Source organism: Staurois parvus, unplaced genomic scaffold (genome assembly GCF_062004578.1).
Source record: "Staurois parvus isolate SC_StPar_1 unplaced genomic scaffold, SC_StPar_1.0 ptg000201l, whole genome shotgun sequence".
NCBI lineage: Eukaryota > Metazoa > Chordata > Amphibia > Anura > Ranidae > Staurois > Staurois parvus.
The window spans coordinates 75,441-93,145 of NW_028317997.1; the positions used below are offsets into that span (position 1 = coordinate 75,441).

The window sequence follows — 17,705 nt, forward strand, 5'->3', positions numbered from 1 at the left end:
CTCCTCCACTCTTCCTACCACTCCATCCTCCACAGCTATCTCCTCCTGTGCCACCATCCCCCCTCCTAGATTGTAAGCTCGAAAGAGCAGGGCCCTCGATCCCCTCATGTTTTGCATTGTATTGGTATTGTTCTGTCACATGTTCTGTCCCCCTTTGTAATGTACAGCGCTGAGCGAACTATTGGCGCTTTATAAATACTGTATAATAATAATAATAATAATAATAATCAGTGTGCTGCTTCTACTTTCACTATACAGTCACAGACCTGTCAGTGTTAGGGCTCATGTACACTGTAACTGCTAAACTGACGTTTAGGAGCAGTTGAGTGTTTTTTTTCAGCAGCCCCTGAACTCTCCTTTGTTTTCCTATGTGTCCACAGTGTAGCCATTTACTGGCATTTTCTTGAAAGCTCAAAATTGCGTTCAGGTGTAGTGTTTACTGGCGTTTCACACTCGTGTTAACTCGTTTATGCATGTTTGCATTTAGACGTGTTTATTGGCCGGTCCATATCCAGGGCACAATTCACTAAGCGATATCTTAGGGCATCTAAGTATGCAGTAGGATATCGCATAGCATTTTTTAAATAAAACAATTTGAATCCACTAAAACAGGCTACTAAAATACTTTACTTTATCAAGTCATGCAGTATTTTTGTAGTGAAAAACATGCATTAATGTTTCAGCTGTTAGCAGGGTGCCCACTGACAGCTGAATGTAAAAAAAAAAGAATTGCCAGCAATGAAAAAATAATTTAAAAATGGCCTGCGGTCCTCCCATCCATACCAAGCCCTTCGGGTCTGGTATGGATTTTGAGGGGAAGCCAAATGTCAAAATTTAAAAAAAAATGGCTTGGGGGTCCCCCCCCAAAATCCATACCAGACCCTTATCAAAGCATGCAGCCCGGCAGGTCAGGAAAGGGAGGAGGGGTGAGCGAGTGCCTCCTCCCCCTCCTGAACCATACCAGGCCACATGCCCTCAACATGGGGGAGTGCTTTGGAGCTCCTCCCCCAAAGCACCTTGTCCCCAGATTGATGGGGACCAGGGTCTCTTCCCCACAACCCTAAGCTGTGGTTGTGGGGGCCTGCAGGCTAGGGACTCCCAGATATGCCCCCCTTTAGCAAGGGGGCTCCCAGATATGCCCCCCTCCCCCTATGTGAATGAGTATGGGGTACATGGTACCGCTACCCATTCACAAAAAGCTGTAGTGTGAAAAAAGACAGGAGCCATTCTTTGACAAGTCCTTTATTAAAAGAAGGAAGATAAAATTATGTCCCCAAAGTAGATCCAACATCTATCGTGATGCCCGCCCGCCGCCCCTCCGAAAAAAAAAAAAAAGCCTACGCTCCCATCCAAGCAAGTCTTATCCAAATGTGAGATTTGTACAGCTCTGCCACACAGCAGAGCTCTGTCTAGCCCTGTCTGAGTAAGGGCTCATGTACACGGGGCATCTGAAAAACTCTTCTGATCGCTGGAAACTGACTGCTAGAAAATGTGGGTTAAAAATATCCCCTCAAAATCCATACCAGAACCGAAGGGCTTAGTATGGATGGATGGGGGGACCCCACACCATTTTTTTTATTTTTTAATTGCCGGCAATTCTTTATTTTACATGCAGCTGTCAGTGGGGAATCCCTCTGACAGCTGAAACATCAACGCATGCTATTTACTACTAAAATTCCGCATGACTTGATAAAATAACTCCTGCGGTATTTTAGTAGCCTTTTTTAGTGAATTTACTATTTTCAGTGCATTCTGTGCATTTGGGAGGATTTCCTGAGGTTATCTTTTAAAAACGCGGTAGGTAAACGCAGCTAAACTGATGTTTTTAACCTACGTTTTCTAGCAGTCAGGTTCCATTGGTCAGAAGAGTTTTCAATCTCCCTGTGTACATGAGCCCTTGCTCATACAGGGCTAGACAGAGCTCTGCTGTTTGGCAGAGCTGTAAAAATCTCACATTTGGATAGCCCAATATACAAATCCTTTGTCAGGTAAAACAGATCCCAAATATGTCTTTTATTTGTGTCGTTATGGAGGTCTATGCCTGTTTATCTTTAACCATTTGACGCCCGGCCTATGGCCAAATGGCATCCGCAAAAATGTTTTAGCTTTCCGGGAGGCCGCCATATGGCGCGATCTGTCACCGGCCGTGTACCTCGGACACGGCCGATGACAGATCTGAGTACCGGCCCCCGTTGCCGGTACCATGTGACCTGCTGTGACCAATCACAGCAGGTCACATGACAGTTGTATACAATAGATGGCTTCATTCATGCCATCCATTGTATACTAGTGCCTAGCTGTGAATGGTCACAGCGATCACATGCACATGTCATGTGATTAGCTGTGGCCAAATCACAGCTAAGCACGAAAAAAAAAAAAAAAATCCCTGAATGAATTGATGTCATTCAGGTAAATGCTTGCTTATAGCAAAGTAATTCTTTGCAATAAGCAAATTGTGTAAAAAAAAAAAAAAAAATACTGATCACTTCCCCAAAGTAGTACAATGTTACTATGGTAACATTGTACTACTTTGGACATAGTAAAATATGAAAACAAAATCTTAAAAAAAAGAAAAAAAATTTAATAAAAATTTTAAATTAAAAAAAATATATATTTTTTTTTCACACTGTCACCAGTCAGTGTCCCTGATCACTGCCATGCCAGTTATATGATGACGCTGTACTGCACTGGTGACAGTATGTAAAAAAAAAAATAGTGAAAATATTTTTTTTAATTTTTTTCATTTTCCGAAAAATTATGACAAAAAAAATACAACTTCAAAAAACTCGCCATGCCTCTTATGAAGTACGTCGGACTGTCTACTTTGCAAAAAGTGGTCATTTGGGGGATAGCTGTACTGTTCTGACATTTGGGGATATCTGTACTATTCTGACATTCTTGGACCTCCAGAAATTAGATTGGCTGTCAGTACTTCAGGATTGATCAATATTCAGATCTATACCATAGTTTGTGAACTCTATAACTTTCCTACAAACTAAATAATACATCCTAATTTGGGTTATTTTCACCAAAGACATGTAGCAGAATACATCTCGGCCTAAATTTATGAAGAACAATTATTTATTTGTAAACTTTTATAACAGAAACAAAGAAAAACGTGTTTTTTTTTCAAAATTTTCGGTCTTTTTTTCTTAATTTACCAAAAAATAAAAACCCCGGCGGTGATTAAATACCACCAAAAGAAAGCTCTAGTTGTGTGAAGAAAATGATAAAATTTTAGTTTGGGTACAATGTTGTATGACCGCGCAATTGTCATTCAAGGTGTGAGAGCGCTGAAAACTGGCCTGGGCAGGAAGGGGGAAAATTGCCCGGTATTGAAATGGTTAAAGAAGCCCCTCCCTTTTTCTTATGAAACCGCCACTATTAATGAAATTAGAATTAAAAAATACATCTAATTTTTATCGCCTACCCCATTTCTTTCAGTCTCCCCTTATCCTAGTGACCCGATTTACCTCCTTATTGCTATTGGTTGGCGGCTTCTTCTGCGTTTTCTGTGTAAGCCCACTGATGACATCAGCACCAGATCTCATACAGCGATAGCAGTCAACTCTGGAAAGTGGAGGGAACCTTTTTCTCCAGTTTCTCTCACACCAGATCTCTATGGAAGGCTCTGGTGATGTAGCTGCCCAGGAAACAGCTGGAAAGCACTGGCCACATCACAAGTGCCTAAGCAAAACACAGTTCAATTAAATAAAAAAAAAAAGTGTGGCATGTATTTATACACATATAGCACATTTATGTGTGTTTTGGGTGAAGTGCTGAATTTATTGGTTAAGACCAGGGGTGGACTGACAACTCATGGGGCCCCCGGGCAATAGGGGATCATGGGGCCCCTGCGTCCTTGCCCAAACTCAAAAAAGCCTATGAAAAAGGTACCAGGGGCATCTCATGGGGCCCCCTACTGGCCCCGGGCCCTCGGGCAGTGCCCGAGTTTCCAAATGTTCAGTCCGCCCCTGGTTAAGACATTCAAACTCACAGGTTTTGTTCATATTTATTTATTTTGTTTCAAATTCACCTGCTTGGAGAGAAATATATTGGCTAGGGAAGATGATCTCTCTTGAAAATGAGTTCCCTTGCTGTCATGTTGATGGTTTTGGCTTTTGATGGATATGGATTTTCATTAGCTGGTATCTACAGGTCTGTGATTCAGAAGTATGAAGACAAACACACCCAGACAACTGTCCTTTTCAAGAGGTCACCGGTGGCAGCCTATAATATTTCTCTGATGGCAGGTGTACTTAAAGTGCACCTGTCATGCAAGAAGTATGAAAGTTTTACGTGACCTGCTTTTTTAAATCACTAGTTTCTGAATTCTTTATTTTTATATATGTTTAAGGTCAGTGACTCAGCTTTAAAGCCAAAGCATCCACATGAAAGCCAGGGAACTAACCGTCTCAAAGGGAGAGGTCAGTAAAGGCAGCCTACATATTTCTCTTATGAAAGGTCACTCTAAAGCAGGTTCTAGCTAATGAGGAGGTGAAATGGAACCTAGTTAAGTTTACTGCGTGCCTTTCTGTAACATTTTATAAGATCTATGGTAAATTTTATGGTACAAAGATTTTATATGTGAATAAATACCTTTTTGTGTTCTTTTGTATAATTTGTTTTTTTTTTTCATACTAACAGCTGTAAATTTGGCAAGAGGAACTGGAAACTTTGGATAGGAGTAAAGAAAAGAATGGGGACTCCTGGATCTGGAAGGAAGCGGACCCAAACTAAAGACAGATTTTCTGCTGAAGATGAAGCCCTGAGTCATATTGCAAGAGAGGTTGTTTTTATTTCTGATACTTCGAAACTCCAATATTTTCTTTTCTTTGTTTTCAGTATCATTCCATATTGTCTATATCTTACAGTGCAACTCCAGCCAACACTTTTCGTTTGGTAAGGGATAGAGTGGGAAAGCACTAAAACCTTTGTCATTTTTTTTTCTTTTTTTGTGTCCCTATTTCTATAGGACAATTGGGATGTAACAGGAAATATCTCGAGCAGCAAAAATCACAAACACATTTTTAGTAACATAAGAAATGGGTGAGACTTCTGACAGTGTTTTTAATGCTCTCTGTGTTTTCCTGTACCAGTGATGACTGCATCCCCTATTTTTTTTTTTTTTTTTTTTTTTTTTAATTTGTATTTTAATGGGTTTTGCAAGGAGAGAAAGCAAAAAAAAAATTTCCACAGTTGAGTCAAGGACAGGCATAAACATCTAAGGGAAAAATATTAAAAGATATGTTTTTAAGGTGGTAATGTAACATGTTCCCATAGCCGCAGCAGCACCTGCCACAACCCCACCCCCTCCCTCTGACAGTATAACTTCTCCCCATACTATTAGAAAACAGCGTTGCCCACACGGCCACGTCACTCTGTGAATGAATGCCTACATGTCCCGGCAGCCTTAGCGGCTGTCGGCCTATGGTTTTTATTGAACCACCACAGTGCTGTGGAACGCCATGGTAGTTCATTCAAGCTTCCTGTTAGAATATCTGCTTGACCGTACGGCTAGCAGATATTCTGACAGATCTGCAGGAGATCTGAATATGGCATCAGTGATCTACTGATCGCTGGTGCAATGCTTTACAGGCTCCTTTGGACAAAAATAATAAATTAACATTTTTTTTTTTACCTGCAAAAAAATGGGCATTTATTATTTTTGTCCAAAAGGTGAACTTATCCTTGAACCCTTACATACTTTACCAAAACCTTGTGCATGTCTAGCTTGGATGTGCAGGTGAGTCTGTATAGCTGCTGTGGCTCTTTTGATTAACACAGGATACCTGCACGCAGCTCCACTTTGCTCCAGGGACATAAAAAACTCTTCGTGCTGTACAGGCCTTTGCACCCATGTGAATGAGCCCTTAAATATTATTATTATTATTATACAGTATTTATAAAGCGCCAATAGTTCACTCAGCGCTGTACATTACAAAGGGGGACAGAACATGTGACAGAACAATACCAATACAATGCAAAACATGAGGGGATCGAGGGCCCTGCTCCTTGGAGCTTACAATCTAGGAGGGAGGGGATGGTGGCACAGGAGGAGAAAGCTGTGGGGGATGGAGTGGTAGGAAGAGTGGAGGAGGTCGGCAAGTTAGCAGGGGGTGGGGTAGGCTTCCCTGAAGAGATGGGTTTTCAGGGTGCGGCTAAAGGAAAGGAGAGTAGGTGATAATCTGATGGGTTGGGGCAGGGAGTTCCAGAGGATGGGTGACACCCTGGAGAAGTCCTGGAGGCGGGCATGGGAGGAGGAGACTAGGGAACTAGAGAGAAGGAGGTCTTGTGAGGAGCGGAGTGTGCGTGTTGGGCGGTACTTGGATATTAGGTCGGTGATGTAGTTCGGGGCAGTATGGTGGACAGCTTTGTACGACAGTGTTAGGATTTTGAATTTGATCCGTTGTGCAATCGGAAGCCAGTGGAGGGAATACTGAAGAAAACAAATTTAATTCTACACTAGCCTTCTTCCCGTACTATGACATGACTATTTTAAAGTGTGCTTGTGCTTAGCTTATTCAGGGCAAAGCATCAAGTTAAAGTAGAACTGAATGCATTTTACAGACTGTGAACAGAGCGGCTGTTATTGCAGAAGAGACATTTCTCTTCTGCAACAACATATACCTACCTCCCTGCTTGCAGTCTTCTGCGGCAGCTCCGCTTACATCTCTGGCATGGTCCTTGTGAGCCGGGATTGACTGACTTCTATGCAGGAGTTCTATCTTTTCGTGCCAGCCAGTGGAGATGCTCGAAGACCCAGTGCACCCAGGGAAAAGATGGCGGCGCTAGCGATGGACCCAGACCGTTAGAGAGGAGGTAAGTAAAGTGCCTTTAGTTCTGCATTAATGCTAATTGCAGTCTCCGTTGTCCCTTCTATTTGGTCTTTCCTGTTCCTACCATGTTAACACTGTTAGTGATCGACAAACAGCTGCTTGGACATCCAGCACTGAAACATGGTTGTAGAGAGAGGCCTCAGCCACAGGATGCTTTAATCAAACAAATGAAACCAGCGTTCAAATCTTCATGCAGACCAGGGAATTGAAAATGCCAAACGAAGAGGTGCTGCCCCTCTGTCAGGGCTCCGAGTATGACCAGAGGTCTGTGAACTGACGCAGGGAAATGCAGGCTTCAGATATGTTATAAACAATATAATTTATTAATACTAACAATACATAAACGCAGTGCAATACTAAAACATAACACAGTGCAAACGAACCAAACCACCCACAGATAACAATACATACAATGCAAGCGTCGTCAGGCAAGCCGGGTCAATAACAATCGGGCAGGTAGGAACAGGAGGAGCAGGCAGAGAGTAGTCAGGTAACGAGCCGGGTACAGCAACTAACGGGCAGGTAGGTACAGGGGGTCAGGCAGAGAATGGTCGGGGTCACAAGCCAGGGATCAAACAGGAGAAGACAGCAGAGGTCTGGATCAGGCAGGGTCAGCAACAAGTCAGTCAGACAGGAACAGGAATGCAGGTAACAAGATACAGGGGCCCATGGAAAAACACACACCAAGGCCCAGACTGCAGGTCTGGCCGTCCCTTAAATACACCTGCAATCAGCCTCAGGTGTCTTGGCTGACTGCAGGGTTGAGTCTCTGATTGCTGAGAGCACCCGCTGGCCAGCCCTGGTACTGCAGCCCACAAGCCAGGTGAGTCCCACCATTATTGGCAAGTCCATTCCTGACACCCTCAAAGACTGGGAAATCTGAATACAGTATGCTTTAAACCCTATTCAGTTACAGGGGCTGACATTAAAGTGTACCTTTGCCCAAACTATGCACACTGAAGTATTTACATATTGTTTATACCGTTTTCCATTGAATTAGAATCATAGCAGCCTATCAGCTTTCTGCTGAAACACTGCGGGTTTTTCTACGCTGTTAAACACCAACTGAAACCTGATTTCAAGACCCATTTACACCAGCCCAGTTTGCTGCACTATATTTAGCGCATGCATGTTCATAGCACATTAAAAAGGAACTCCAGTCTCCACCCAAAAAATACTGTAGCTGCTGAATTTTAATATAAAAATACTTGCCTGGGGGTGTAGCCAAACAAGCAGAACGTACCTTTTTGGGTGAAGTTCCACTTTAATTTACGCATTAGCAGAGCCCAGCCATTTGAATAAGATCCCCAACACAGCACAATGAAAAAAAAAAAAAATCCTGTATACACTACAACATGGTATAGTGTATTGCCTGAATGGCACCACAGTGCACCAGCACATGTAATGTGCATTGTGGAACTGGAGTACAGTCCCATGTATAGGCCCTTTAGAGTCTTGAGCATCCTTTGAGAATGCATTGCCTCACTGTGGAGCTAAGGAGGTCAGGAATGGCTTGTTCTAAATCTCTCTGATTGATGTGGTATGTAAATACTTTAATGTCAATAGTATGGGCACAGGTGCACTTTTAGGTAAACCTGGTATTTTGCCCTGTTTACTTTTAAAACCTCAGTTCACACTATGAACCGCATATGAATCTCAGGAGCTACATATGAATCTCTCAGGAACTGCATATGAATCTCTCAGGAACTGCATTTGAATCTCTCAGGAACTGCATTTGAATCTCTCAGGAACTGCATTTGAATCTCTCAGGAACTGCATTTGAATCTCTCAGGAACTGCATTTGAATCTCTCAGGAACTGCATTTGAATCTCTCAGGAACTGCATATGAATCTCTCAGGAACTGCATTTGAATCTCTCAGGAACTGCATTTGAATCTCTCAGGAACTGCATATGAATCTCTCAGGAACTGCATATGAATCTCTCAAGAAGCGCATATGAATCTCTCAAGGAACTGCATATGAATCTCTCAGGAACTGCATATGAGTCTCTCAGGAACTGCATATGAGTCTCTCAGGAACTGCATATGAGTCTCTCAGGAACTGCATATGAGTCTCTCAGGAATCGCATATAAATCTCTCAGGAACCGCATATGAGTCTCTCAGGAACTGCATATGAATCTCTCAGGAACTGCATATGAATCTCTCAGGAACTGCATATGAATCTCTCAGGAACTGCATATGAGTCTCTCAGGAACTGCATATGAGTCTCTCAGGAACTGCATATGAGTCTCTCAGGAATCGCATATAAATCTCTCAGGAACCGCATATGAGTCTCTCAGGAACTGCATATGAATCTCTCAGGAACTGCATATGAATCTCTCAGGAACTGCATATGAATCTCTCAGGAACTGCATATGAATCTCTCAGGAACTGCATATGAATCTCTCAGGAACTGCATATGAATCTCTCAGGAACTGCATATGAATCTCTCAGGAACTGCATATGAATCTCTCAGGAACTGCATATGAATCTCTCAGGAACTGCATATGAATCTCTCAGGAACTGCATATGAATCTCTCAGGAACTGCATATGAATCTCTCAGGAACTGCATATGAATCTCTCAAGAAGCGCATATGAATCTCTCAGGAACTGCATATGAATCTCTCAGGAACTGCATATGAGTCTCTCAGGAATTGCATATGAGTCTCTCAGGAATTGCATATGAGTCTCTCAGGAACTGCATATGAGTCTCTCAGGAATCGCATATAAATCTCTTAGGAATCGCATATGAGTCTCTCAGGAACTGCATATGAGTCTCTCAGGAACTGCATATGAGTCTCTCAGGAACTGCATATGAGTCTCTCAGGAACTGCATATGAATCTCTCAGGAACTGCATATGAATCTCTCAGGAATCGCATATGAATCTCTCAGGAACCGCACCACATTCCTGTTCCAATCGCATGCTATTCAGTACAATGCGATTTGAGTCCTTTAATTTTGAATAGGCTTAAATCGCACCAGTCGTGCATGCACCAATTTGGAACCACACTGTAACCAGATCGCAAGGTAGTTTTGCAACATGCGATACGGTGCCAAGAAACGCATTGCGTTTATGACCTGTGTTTGCGGTTTCGTTAAGATTGCAACAACACCTGCTGCAGATTGCAAGGGTAGTGTGATTTGAATGCAGTGCGGGAAACGTGCGTGGAAGGTGGGTTTTCAGCACTGCATTGTAGTGTGAACCTAGGCTAAAAGGAAAGCAAGATATAGTTTTAAAATAAACATCGGTTGAAATTACTTATGTTAGTGCATTTCGGAATATAAAGCATATGCTCTCCTTTGTCTTTCCCCTTATTATTATCAAATTATCAGACCCTAAATCAGACCTACCTCATTACTGCATGTTATGGCTACCATTCAAAGATTTGTTGTTAATTCATAGTGCTCATTCATCTGCTTTCTGCCATATAGTATAGTGTACTGTATACCCCTCTTCTGGATACTTGTCCTTAGGACTTCATCTTTAACCACTTGCCGCCCAGCCACTGTAGATATACGGCGGCAGGGCGGCTCTCGCAGGCAAAACCATGTTTTAAAACGTGTGTTTTGTAAACAAATAGGCGGCGCAAATAGGCGCCGCCCTATCTGTCCCGCCGATCGCCGCAGATGTGAGTTGCCGGGCCTTGGCGGCTGTTTACAGGCGATCGGCGGCAAACAGTGACAGACAGCACAGCTGCAGTAGCTGTGCTGTCTGTCACTTCCCTGTCAGCTCGAGGACGAGCTGATCGAGACAGAAGAGTTTATCTTTCGCGATCAGCCTTGTCCCGTCCAGTACACACCCCCGCCCCCTAGTAAAACACTCCCCTCACTCCTATAACCCTTCCCTGCAAAATAAAGTTAACCCCTTCCTCCCCATTGCCATTAGTACAGTGTCAGTATTTATTTTTTTTTTTTTGCACTGATCACTGTATTAGTGTTTTTGGGGATGTCAGTGACCCCAAGTCAGTACCCCCCAATGTCAGAATGTCCGCCGCAGTCCCGCCATAAGTCGCTGGTCGCTGCCATAAGTCCCTGATCGCCGCTATTATTAGTTTAAAAAAAAAACTAAAAATCCCAGTATCTTTCCCGCCATTTGTAAAGGCTATAACTTTCACGTAAACCAATTAATTTACACGTATTGGGTTTTTTTTTTTTTTTTAGCAAAGACATGTCGCAGAATGCATTTTGGCAGAAATTTATGACTAAATTTGATTTTTGCATTTTTTTTTACTGGACATGTTTTATAGCAAAAAGTCCAAAATATTGTTTTTTTTCTCCTCAAAATTGTCAGCCTTTTTTTTTTATAGCGCAAAAAATAAAAACCGTACAGGCGATCAAATACCACCAAAAGAAAGCTCAATTTGTGGGAAAAAAAAGAATGTATATTTCATTTATGTACCGTATTGCATGACCGCGCAATTGTCCATTAAACTAGCGCAGCGCTGTATAGCAAAAAAATAAATTGCAGTATCTATACCATAGTTTGTAGACGCTATAACTTCCACACAAAGCAATCAATATACACTTATTGGGATTTTTTTTACCAAAAACATGGAGCAGAATACATTTTGGCCTAAATTTATAACCAACTTTGAGTTTACTATATATTTTTTATAGCTGAAAGTAAAAAATATTGTTTTTCTTCAAAATTTTTGGCCTTTTTTTGTTTATAGCGTGAAAAATAAAAAGTGCACAGGTGATCAAATACCACCGAAAGAAAGCTCTATTTGTGCGAAAAAAAGGACGTAAATTTAGTTTGGGTGCAGCATTGCATGACCGCGCAATTATCAGTTGAATTAGTGCAGCGCCGAGTAGCAAAAAGAGGCGTGGTCATTAAGGGGGGTAAATCCTCAGGAGGGCAAGTTGTTAATGAAAGTACATCTAATATAGTCTTTTAGCCTGTAAAGATGTGTATGCTCTCTTCTTCTTTACCTTTCACTGGAACTGTCAGCACAGCTTATGATGAGTGAATAGAGGAAGCTCCTGTTGAATTAGCAGTAGTAGATTTTTCTGGTTTGGTTTTGCCCAGCTATGACATTCTGTGGGGGAATGGTGACTAGGTACCTGTGGCATTCTCTTTTATACACTGTGGACCCACAGCCTTCCCCACGTTACAAGAAAAACACTATATCAGTACCTCTTCCTTTGCATATGACAGAATTGCGTAGACATGCCAATGAGTGTGCTTTTGTCAACAGTACTAGTATTTCTGACAATTCCTGATAACGTTCAAAGGAGTGCATTAGACAATGAAACGGAATATTGGATGGCTAAAACTTAGGTTCAGGGTGTTTTGGTGCCAAATTTTTTTCTTTTGACAATTCTTCTTTCAGCTATGGGTAAATGTTACTTCTTTCAGTCACAAAGCAGCTCTCTATGTAGCAGGGTGGATTTGATTTAAATCACTAGTCAGTAAGGCTGGATGTAAATCCTAGTTTTCTACATAAAGACTAATTCTTGCTGGTATAACTTTAATATACAAGTAGATGAAGATTTTTAGAATAACAACTTTTCATATTAGTTTTTTTATCCCCAGTTTAATAGGTTAATCATTCATATTTGGACAACTTTTCTGTTGTACTTAGGAAGGAGAAAAATAATCATTACCTTAATAATAACAATTTAAATAGATTTATTCAACTGAAACAATAACATTCCAGCATCTGTTCTTTGCTTAAACATCCATGTTTGGTAACTAATTTGGCTAAACAAAATATATATATTTTAAGAAACTTAGACTGTCAGCCCCTTCCTCCTCACACTGTCGGCCCCTCCCTCCTCGCACTGTCGGCCCCTCCCTCCTCGCACTGTCGGCCCCTCCCTCCTCGCACTGTCGGCCCCTCCCTCCTCGCACTGTCGGCCCCTTCCCCCTCACACTTAGTTTCACTTTCTTCTTGTGCAGATCTATTCCACTCCAAACAATCAGAAAAATATTGTTTCTATTCTATTCACTGAACTTCTTGAAACTTAGCAGTGAAGGGGTTGATTCTGTATTCATAGGTTTGTAGAAGTTAGGATGAAGGTCTTTTTCTTAACTCTGTTTATGTTATAACATTTTTGCTGTGAAGAAGAGGCATGTGATCTCCGCTGAGTCAAATTCAGTTTTGAGAACTGCAAAAGTAAACCAATCATCTGTGATAATATCTTGTAGGCAGAGAAACTGCCCAATAATCTTACAGAAACCTCTGGACGAGCGTGACATTGTGAATGGATTCATGGAATTTATTTACCAAAAAAATGAAACATATACAGCCTTATTCTACATAATTAAAAAAACTAATCATTATTTCATGATGGAATAACCTTTGGATGGTAATATATTTTCCTCAAAAAGCGTTTTATTTAAAAAAAATCTGATTTTATTTAAATTGGATTTTTTTGTTTTAAATCGGATTTTTTTTTTATTTTTTTAAAAAAATCATTGATTTTTATCCACCCTGCCATGTAGTGCCACAGCAAATCTCCCATACAGTGAACAGGTTCAGTAAGTCAATAATGCATGTGTATTTTGATGATGTAAAGAAAATCTGATTCTCAAAAAAATATCGTATATGCATTTTTCTCTTTTTCAAATTCATCATTTGCATCCCTAGGACTATGACAACGCTCTGTATTGATTATGCAGTTATTTCTATGGGTTTTTTTTTATGAAAACATTGCATGAATCAGAAGGGGTTTTCTTTAAAACAGAACTTAGTTTCGGAAATGAGGCACATAAACTTACTCCGGAATAGCAGATGTCTTTGCTATCAGTAGACAGTTGGGCTTGTGTCATCACTATTATGTGAACTAGGAAGTTGTTCTATAGATAGAAGTTTATGTGCCCGGTGATCAGCTGTTGGTATCTGTTTGAACACCACAAAGAGCTAGTACATGTCTAACAGGTGGAGTTTACAGATGTCTAACAGGGCTACAATTTTCAACAATGTGTACAAAATTTAGGTCATGTTGGATAATTATGCAAAACCTCTAAATGCAGAGTGTGTGTTGTCTTTCTGCCATTTTTTTTTTTAATTTTGTAAGACGGTCACCTGTGCATCTCTGCCACATTTCCTGCTCCTGTATCACCTCTCTGGCTACAGCCTAGGCAACATTAGCATGGATGTGATCCAGGACACAGCAAAGCTGTTCATACAAGTAATAGCATAGTCGTTTTGGCTGTATAGTGTGCAAGAGATGTGTAAAAAAGTTTGGCAGAGTACAAATACAAAGCTGAAACAGTTAACATATACACTGTTCAAAAAAATTAAAGGAAAATTTTGAAATTTTGAAAAAGGACACTTTGAAAATACTTCAGATCTCAATGGGGAAAAATATCATGCTGGGTATCTATACTGATATGGACGGGGTAATGTGTTAGGAACGTAAGTCTGCCCCATCGTTTGATAGAAATGAAAATTATCAACCCAGAGGACTGAATTCAAAGACACCCTGAAAATCAAAGTGAAAAAAAAATGATGCATCAGGCTGGTCCATTTTGCTGAAATTTCATTGCAGCAACTCAAAATGGTACTCAGTAGCTTGTATGCATGCCTGACAATGTCGGGGGAGGCTCCTAATGAGACGAAGGATGGTGTCCTGGGGTATTTCCTTCCAGATCCAGACCAGGGCATCACTGAGCTCCTGGACAGTCTGAGATGCAACCTGGGGGCATCGAATGGACCGAAACATGATATCCCAGATGTGTTCTATTGGATTTAGGTCAGGCAAGTGTGGGGGCCATTCATTATCATCAATTCCTTCATCCTCCAGGAACTGCCTGTATACTCTCGCCACACGAATCCGGGCATTGTCGTGCATTAGGAGGAACCCAAGACTCGCTGCACCAGCTTAAGGTCTGACAGTGGGTCCAAGGATTTCATTCCGATACCTAATGGCAGTCAGGATGCCATTGTCTAGCCTGTAGAGGTCTGTTTATCCCTCCATGGTTATACCTCCCCAGATCATCATTGACCCACCACCAAAACGGTAATGCTGAACGATGTTACAGGCAGCATAACATTCTCCATGGCTTCTCCAGACATTTTCACGTCTGTCACGTGCTCAGGGTGAACCTGCTCTCATATGTGAAAAGCACAGGGTGCCAGTGGTGGACCTGCCAATTCTGGTGTTCTATGGCAAATGCCAATAAAGCTCGAGGGTGCCGGGCAGTGAGCACAGGGCCCACTAGAGGACGTCTGGCCCTCAGGCCACCCTCATGAAGTTGGTTTTTGATTGTTTGGTCATAGACATTCAGCTGACATACAGCTGTTTTTCTTAATTTTAAGAGATTTTGAAAATCGTCCAAGCTGGAAAATCCTGGAACGATTTGTTAGATTGGCCGATTTTCTCTGTAATTTATGGTCAAATCGGCCGTTCTTCTGGCCGATTTGACAATAAATTGACTATGAAGAAAAAGAAGAAATACAAGAAATAGATTTTGCAGGACAAGAAGAAATAGAATATCAAGAAGAAGAATATAGAAGAAAAGAGGAGAAGATGAAATAGATTTTGCAGAAGAAGACGGAGAAGAAGAAAAGCTGCAACATTATATCTATTTGTATGCATTTCGGATACAGATGTTTCTATTCAAGTACAAATAGATACAATGTTGTTTCTCTTCTTCTTCTTCTTCTTCTGCATAATCTATTTCTTCTGTCAAATATAATAGCGGATCTCTATTCAGGGACACCGCTATTATATTAATTGACGGCTGTAGACGGGACTAAAACCCACTGACTTTTTTTTTTTTAATTAGTGGCAACGTCGACCGTCTGAACGACCGATTTACGATTTTTTTTTAAAAAAAACGGCCGATTTTGCCTACATCTATGGCCTGCATTAGATGGACTTGACAAACAAATCATACCTGAACTCCAGCTAACACTTACGGTAGCAGTATTTTGGGATAAAGGTTTTGCATGTATGAATAAAAGCTTGACCATTGTAATTCCCCTGTACGTGGTAAATGGTTTTGTTTCAACCCTCTGACAAATTTGCTGGACAGCTTGGTCAGTTAAAGAAAGTTGAATAATCAACTTACTGACTGGATTGACAGGTGAAAGAAGCCTAAAAAGATAATGATGCAGCAGCGACCTCATGTATGAATTGCTAAACTGCAATATAATACTTTTTTATTTTTGGGATTAATGCCCATTTAACTCTACTGTACTCTATCCAAAACTAAAGCGTTTTGCATATACAGTGGGGATGGAAAGTTTGGGCACCCCAGCTAAAAATTTGTATTAATGTGCATAAAGAAGCCAAGGAAAGATGGAAAAATCTCCAAAAGGCATCAAATTACAGATTAGACATTCTTATAATATGTCAACAAAAGTTAGATTTTATTTCCATCATTTACACTTTCAAAATAACAGAAAACAAAAAAATGGCGTCTGCAAAAGTTTGGGCACCCTGCAGAATTTATAGCATGCACTGCCCCCTTTGCCAAGCTGAGACCTGCCAGTGTCATGGATTGTTCTCAATCATCATCTGGGAAGACCAGGTGATGTCAATCTCAAAGGTTTTAAATGCCCAGACTCATCTGACCTTGCCCCAACAATCAGCACCATGGGTTCTTCTAAGCAGTTGTCTAGAAAACTGAAACTGAAAATAGTTGACGCTCACAAAGCTGGAGAAGGCTATAAGAAGATAGCAAAGCATTTTCAGATGTCAATATCCTCTGTTCGGAATGTAATTAAGAAATGGCAGTCATCAGGAACAGTGGAAGTTAAAGCAAGATCTGGAAGACCAAGAAAAATATCAGACAGAACAGCTCGCAGGATTTTGAGAAAAACAATTCAAAACCCACGTTTGACTGCACGATCCCTCCAGAAAGATCTGGCAGACACTGGAGTTGTGGTACACTATTCCACTATAAAGAGATACTTGTACAAATATGGTCTTCATGGAAGAGTCATCAGAAGAAAACCTCTTCTACGTCCTCACCACAAAAATCATCGTTTGAACTTTGCAAATGAACATATAGACAAGCCTGATGCATTTTGGAAACAAGTTCTGTGGACTGATGAGGTTAAAATTGAACTTTTTGGCCAGAAGGGGCACAGAATTTAATAAAAAGAACCTCTGTCCAACTGTTAAGCATGGGGTTGGATCAATCATGCTTTGGGGTTGTGTTGCAGCCAGTGGCACAGGGAACATCTCACGAGTAGAAGGAAAAATGGATTCAATACAATTTCAGCAAATTTTGGATGAGAACTTGATGCCATCTGTGAAAAAGCTGAAGTTAAAGAGAGGATGGCTTCTACAAATGGATAATGATCCTAAACACACCTCGAAATCCACGGGGGATTACATCAAGAGGCGTAAACTGAAGGTTTTGCCATGGCCTTCACAATCTCCTGACCTCAACATAATTGAAAATCTATGGATAGACCTTAAAAGAGCAGTGCGTGACAGACAGCCCAGAAATCTCAAAGAACTGGAAGACTTTTGTAAGGAAGAATGGGCAAAGATACCTCAAACAAGAATTGAAAGACTCTTGGCTGGCTACAAAAAGCGTTTACAAGCTGTGATACTTGCCAAAGGGGGCAGTACAAGATATTAACTCTGCAGGGTGCCCAAACTTTTGCAGACGCCATTTTTTTGTTTTCTGTTATTTTGAAAGTGTAAATGATGGAAATAAAATCTAACTTTTGTTGACATATTATAAGAATGTCTAATCTGTAATTTGATGCCTTTTGGAGATTTTTTCCATCTTTCCTTGGCTTCTTTATGCACATTAATACAAATTTTTAGCTGGGGTGCCCAAACTTTCGATCCCCACTGTATATACACATTAAGCTACCTGTAATTCGTTTAGATTTGTTGCAGGGTTTTGCGTAAGAATACTATGCACTTTAGAGGCATGCCTTGGCAAGAATTTG

The 17,705-nt window shown here is 41.0% G+C and overlaps 1 protein-coding gene across 12 annotated transcripts in view; it reads left to right on the forward strand.

The window, feature by feature from the left end:
- The window catches only part of LRRFIP2 (LRR binding FLII interacting protein 2), a 195,661-nt gene that overhangs the window by 42,499 nt on the left and 135,457 nt on the right, over window positions 1-17,705 (forward strand). For all 12 annotated transcript variants that reach the window (XM_089678239.1, XM_089678243.1, XM_089678245.1 and 9 more), the window contains exon 2: window positions 4,648-4,789. In XM_089678239.1, coding sequence (XP_089534365.1) covers window positions 4,700-4,789 — 90 coding nt within the window. In that variant the 5' untranslated portion in view covers window positions 4,648-4,699. The remainder of the gene's footprint in view (window positions 1-4,647; window positions 4,790-17,705) is intronic.